The 5,530-nt window shown below is 51.2% G+C and overlaps 2 protein-coding genes across 2 annotated transcripts; one reads left to right on the forward strand and one right to left on the reverse strand.

Annotated features, from left to right (window-relative positions):
- Positions 1 to 757: 757 nt before the first annotated feature.
- On the reverse strand, positions 758 to 1,592 carry RTL6 (retrotransposon Gag like 6). The gene has a single exon (XM_004379999.3). It carries the CDS (start codon positions 1,567 to 1,569, stop codon positions 850 to 852), a length of 720 nt encoding a protein of 239 aa, XP_004380056.1. The 5' UTR covers positions 1,570 to 1,592; the 3' UTR covers positions 758 to 849.
- A 316-nt stretch (positions 1,593 to 1,908) lies between these two features.
- Positions 1,909 to 2,508, forward strand: LOC105756463 (putative uncharacterized protein WWC2-AS2). Its single transcript, XM_012556544.1, has one exon. The coding sequence runs from the start codon at positions 1,909 to 1,911 to the stop codon at positions 2,506 to 2,508; it is 600 nt and encodes a 199-aa protein (XP_012411998.1).
- The last annotated feature ends 3,022 nt before the right edge of the window (positions 2,509 to 5,530 follow it).

Below are 5,530 nucleotides of genomic sequence, written 5' to 3' on the forward strand. Positions count from 1 at the left end.
TCACCAATGCCCCCCGCCCCCCAGCCTGCATGAGTCTCAGGTGTGGACATGCAAGAATCTGCCATCTGGGTCAGCCTGATGGAACCAGCCAGTGGTCCCAAGTCCACAATGCCCTTACGTGGCAGGCCAGTTCCACATCCTCAAAGGTCCTGAAGCTGTCAGAACATGACCAGACACCGCCCAGTGTTGGCAGAGGTGCTGCCTCCCCGGGGATTCTCCCTTTTGCTGCACTTTTAGGCCTTCCTAGGTGCCAGGAGGGACTGGGCATACTGCACTCTGTATTCATGTGCAAAGTAAAGCCTGCCCCCAGAAATGCTAGCACTCCACTCCTAGCAGAGGGATCACATGGCCACTGGGAGCAGGGCCCGGACAGGAAGCCAGACACCCTCTCCACGTACACTCGACGAGCCACCAGATTTGCAAACAGGCTTCGCTCTGTCCAGAGGTCCTCAGTGAGAACAGGGCACCCCGGTGAGGAGCTGCCCAGGGCTGCAGAGGGTGCAGGAGGCGCCTCCGTGAACGCCAGGTTGAGTCAGCCCAAATGGTGTGCGAGCGTGTTGTGGCATCGGTGTGACTGGGCAGCAGAGCCGTCGTCATCAGAATAGCTGGGGTAGCAAGCAACAGAGAGGCAAACATGCATGGAGCTGTAGGTACAAAGCCAGCACATAACAAGGGGAAGCACAGCAAGGTGGGCACCAGAGCACCCACAGTGATGGAAGGAAGGTCTCCTTCTGGAACAGGACTGAGATCTCGACAGGAAGTGCTGTTCTTCAAACAAGGGCTATGCTGTTGTGCAGATATTTCATCTACGCAGCAAAGGTCGTATGCTACCAGGTTGGTGGCGGATTCTTAAACGTTCCGTGCTTGTGTGGGCAGGGCTGGAGCTGGACTAGTCCCGCTGGAGGCGGGATGCACCGGGCAGGGCCCTGTGCCCGCTGCGGCCAGCTGGCGGCACAGCATCTGCCGCTCCCTCACAGCCCTATTAGAGGCAGAAGTCTTCCGGCTTTGGGCGCGCCGCGCGTGCCGCAGGGGAGACTTGTAGGTTCTCCGCAACTCCGCCAGGAAGCCCTGGTAGTTGTTTCGCAAAGGGCTGTCCGGCTGCATGTGGGGAATGGCCCACTTCTCGGCGTCCCCAGTCAGACGGGACACCAGGAAGGCCACTCGCTCTGCCTCACCGGGGAAGCGGGAGGCCTGGAAGATCATAAACCTGTCCATCTGCATCAAGAAGCCCGCCAACTGGCCGGGGTCTCCAGAGAAGGGCTCGGGTAGAGAGGTGGGAGGAGTGGTCATCGGCCGAGTCCCATTTGAGGTGATTGCGGAGATGGGTGGGGTGATCTGCAGAGCGCCCGGAATCCGCGCCCTGGTGCGCAGCAGCGTCAGCTCTGCCATGACGCTCTCCAGCATGTTGGTGAGGTTGGCCTTCTCGGCCCGCAGGGTGGAGGCCTCCCGCCGCAGCGCGGAGTTGGTAAGGCGCAGGGAGGTCAGGGTGTCGATGACATCCTCCATTTGCCCGTTGGTAGACGCTGCGGAGGCCGCGGTTTCAGCTTTTGATGTCTGGGGTTGGACCATGTTGGCCAGAGGTCAGCCAAAGGCCGAGACGGATGTGGGCGGATGCGGGGATATGGGGATGGAGATATGGGTAGCCCAAAATCTAGATAACCCTAAAATAGGGGATGAACCAAAAAGAAATCGCGGGAAGGGTGGGATTCAGAGTAGAGTGGCCGAGGAGACCAAATCAGAAGGCAGGGCAGACGGAGCCTGAGGGCTCTGAAGGACCGGGTCCGAGCAGGCGGGCAGGCCCCTTGGCGCCTCTCCTGCGCCCTCACACGGCACGCGGGCCGGACAGGAGGCGGACTTGCTCTGGGCTGGGCCCTGAAGGATTAAAAGAATAATTTTAAAAAGATCTCGATGGCAGAACGACGGGCAGACCGTGGAGGAGTGGCGCGGGTCGGGGTGTTGGGGGCCAGGCCACACAAAGCCCGGGGCCCCCGCAGCCCGACCCGGCCGGGGGGAACAAAGGCGATGGCACCTGCAGCGGCCGGGGCGACAACGGCGACGGGGCCCGGGGCCAGGGGGGCGGTCGCGTACCTGGGTCTCCGCGGCTTCCTCCGCGGCTCCGTCCGCCGCGACCAAGATGCCCCGATGCGGCGACCAAGATGGTCACCGCGGCGGCGGCAGGCCACAACTGCTTCCGGATCAGGCAGCCGGCCTGCACGATGGCGGCGGGAAGACCGGCGGGCGGCGGCGCGGCCTCCAGCAGAAGCGGGACCGGCACCGGGTCGGGGGCCTGGGAGGCCGAGTCACCGCGCGTCCTTTGTGCAGGCGGGGCCGGCGCGGCCGCAGCGACTGGAAGGCCTAGCGCGGACCCCGCTGGTTGCCATGGAGACCGGCCGCTCTAGAGCGCGCGGTTTCGGCCGAGGCCCCGCCCCGGAAGTGGTGCCCCTGGCCGCGCCCCCACGCAGCGCAACCCCGCCTCCCCAAGCAATTTCTTCAGCAGCTAATAGGTGATCCCTGTGCTTATGGTATCTTTTTATTGCGATGGGCGCCTTCGTTTCTTTTTTGTCTTTGATTCTTCCCAAGACTGTTTGCAGAGCCCTTCTTTTGTGTGTTGTAATTTTTTTTAAAAATGAAGTTGACTTCCTACTGTAACTTGACTATTAATTCAATGTGGTATATGTTGTCGTGTTGTTAGGGGCCCTGGAGTCGGTTCCGACTCATAGCGACCCTACGTACAACAGAAAGAAACACTGCCGGGTCCTGCGCCATCCTCACAATCGTTTTTATGCTTGAGCGCATTGTTGGAGCAACTGTGTCAATTCATCTCGTTGAGGGTCTTCCTCTTTTTCGCTGACCCTCTACTTTACCAAGCATGATGTCCTTCTCCAGGGATTGATCACTCCTGACAACATCTCCAAAGTCTGTAAGACTTAGTCTCGCCATCCTTGCTTCTAAGGAGTATTCTGGTTGTACTTCGTCCAAGACAGACCTGTTCGTTCTTTTGGCAGTCCATGGTATGTTCAGTACTCTTCGCCAGCACCACAATTCAAAGGTGTCAATTCTTCGGTCTTCCTTATTCATTGTTCAGTTTTCGCATGCATATGATGCGATTGAAAATACCAGGACTTGGGTCTGGCACCCTTAGTCTTCAAGGTGACATCTTTGCTTTTCAACACTTTCAAGAGGTCTTTTGTAGCAGATTTGCCCAATGCGATGCGTCTTTTGATTTCCTGACTGCTGCTTTCATGGGTGTTGATTGTGGAACCAAGTAAAATGAAATCCGTGACAACTTCAGTCTTTTCTCCGTATATCATGAAGTTGCTTACTGGTCCAGTTGTGAGGATTTTTGTTTTCTCTATGTTGAGGTGTAATCCATACTGAAGGCTGTGGGCTTTGATCCTCATCAGGAAGTACTTCAAGTCCTCTTTACTTTCAGCAAGCAAGGTTGTGTCATCTGCATAACACAGGCTGTTAATGAGTCTTCCTCCAATCCTGATGCCCTGTTCTTCTTATAGTCCAGCTTCTCGAATTATTTGCTCAGCATACAGATCCAATAGGTATGGTGAAAGGATACAACCCTGACACACAACTTTCTTGACTTTAAACCACACAGTATCCCTTTGTTCTGTCTGAACAACTGCTTCTTTATCTATATACAGGTTCCTCATCAGCACAATTAAGTGCTCTGGAATTCCCATTCTTTGCAATGTTATACATAACTTGTTATGATCCACACATAATAAATAATCAATAAAATCAGGTAAACATCTTTCTGGTATTCTCTGCTTTCAGCCAGGATTCACCTGACATCAGCAATGATATCCCTGGTTGCACGTCCTCTTCTGAATCCCGTCTGAATTTCTGGCAGTTCCCTGTCGATAAACCGCTGCAGCCACTTTTGAATGATCTTCAGCAAACTTTTACTTGAGTGTGATATTAATGATATTGTTCGATAATTTCCGCATTTGGTTGGATCATCTTTCTTGGGAATGAGTACAAATATGGATCTCTTCCAGCTGGTTGTCCAGGTAGCTGTCTTACAAATTTCTTGGCATAGACGATTGAGCACTTCCAGTGCTGCATCCATTTGTTGAAATATCTCAATCGCTATTCCATCAATTCCTGGAGCCTTGTTTTTTGCTAAAGCCTTCATTGCAGCTTGGACTTCTTTCTGATCATATGCTACTTCTTGAAATGGCTGAACGTCGACCAATTCTTTTTGGTATGCTGACTCTGTATATTCCTTCCATCTTCTTTTGATGCCTCCTGCGTCTTTTAATATTTTCCCCATAGAATCTTTCACTATTGCAACTCGAGGCTTGAACTTTTTCTTCAGTTCTTTCAGCTTGAGAAATGCCAAGCATGTCCCTCCCCTTTGGTTTTCTATCTCCAGCTCTGTGTACATGTCATTATAATACTTTCCCTTTGGTCTTCTCGAGCTACCCTTTGAAATCTTCTGTTCAGTTCTTTTACTTCATCATTTCTTCCTTTTGCTTTAGCTACTCAGTGTTCAAGAGCAAGTTTCAGAGTCTTATCTGACATCTCTTCTGGTCTTTTCTTTCTTTCTTGTCTTTTTAATGACCTCTTGCTTTCTTTATGTATAATGTCCTTGATGTCATCCAACAACTTGTCTGGTCTTTGGTCATTAGTGTTCAACACGTCAAATCTGTTCTTGAGATGGTCTCTAAATTCAGGTGGGATATACTCAAGGTCATACTTTGGGTCTTGTGGACTTATTCTAATTTTCTTCAGTTTCAACTTGAACTTGCAGATGAGCAATTGATGGTCTGTTCCGCAGTCGGCCTCTGGCCTTGTTCTGACTGATGATATTGAGCCTTTCCATTGTCTCTTTCCACAAATGTAGTCAGTTTGATTCCTGTGTATTCCATCTGGCTAGCTCCGTGTGTATAGTCACCGTTTATGTTGTTGAAAAAAAGTGTTTGCAATGAAAAAGTCGTGTCTGTTTATTGTACTATAGGGCTTGGGTATTGCTGTAATGCTGGAAGCTATGCCACTGGTATTCAGATAGCAGCAGGGTCACCTATGGTGGACAGGTTTCAGCTGAACTGCCAGTCTAAGACAGACTAAAAAGAAGGACCTGGCAGTCTACTTCTGAAAAGCATTAAGCAGTGAAAACCTTATGAATAGAAACGGAACATTGTCTGATATAGTGCTGGAAGATGAGCCCCCTAGGTTGGAAGGCACTCAAAAGACAACTGGGGAAGAGACTCCTCCTCAAAGTAGAGACGACCTTAGTGACGTGGATGGAGTCAGGCTTTCAAGATCTTCATTTGCTAACATGGTAAGACTCAAAATGAGAATAAACAGCTGCAAACATCCATTAATAATTGGAATGTGAAATGTAGGAAGTATGAATCTAGAAAAATTGGAAATTGTGAAAAATGAAATGGAACACATAAACATCGATATCTTAGGCGTTGGTGAGCTGAAATGGACTGGTATTGGCCATTCTGAATTGGACAATCATACGGTCTACTATGCTGGCAATGACAACTTGAAGAGGAATGGCATT

Source organism: Trichechus manatus, unplaced genomic scaffold, assembly GCF_000243295.1.
Source record: "Trichechus manatus latirostris isolate Lorelei unplaced genomic scaffold, TriManLat1.0 scaffold00069, whole genome shotgun sequence".
NCBI lineage: Eukaryota > Metazoa > Chordata > Mammalia > Sirenia > Trichechidae > Trichechus > Trichechus manatus.

Bases quoted from the DNA above. Each gene is read 5' to 3' on its own strand.
- RTL6 (XM_004379999.3), bottom strand. From the start codon at position 1,569: ATGGTCCAACCCCAGACATCAAAAGCTGAAACCGCGGCCTCCGCAGCG.
- LOC105756463 (XM_012556544.1), top strand. From the start codon at position 1,909: ATGGCAGAACGACGGGCAGACCGTGGAGGAGTGGCGCGGGTCGGGGTG.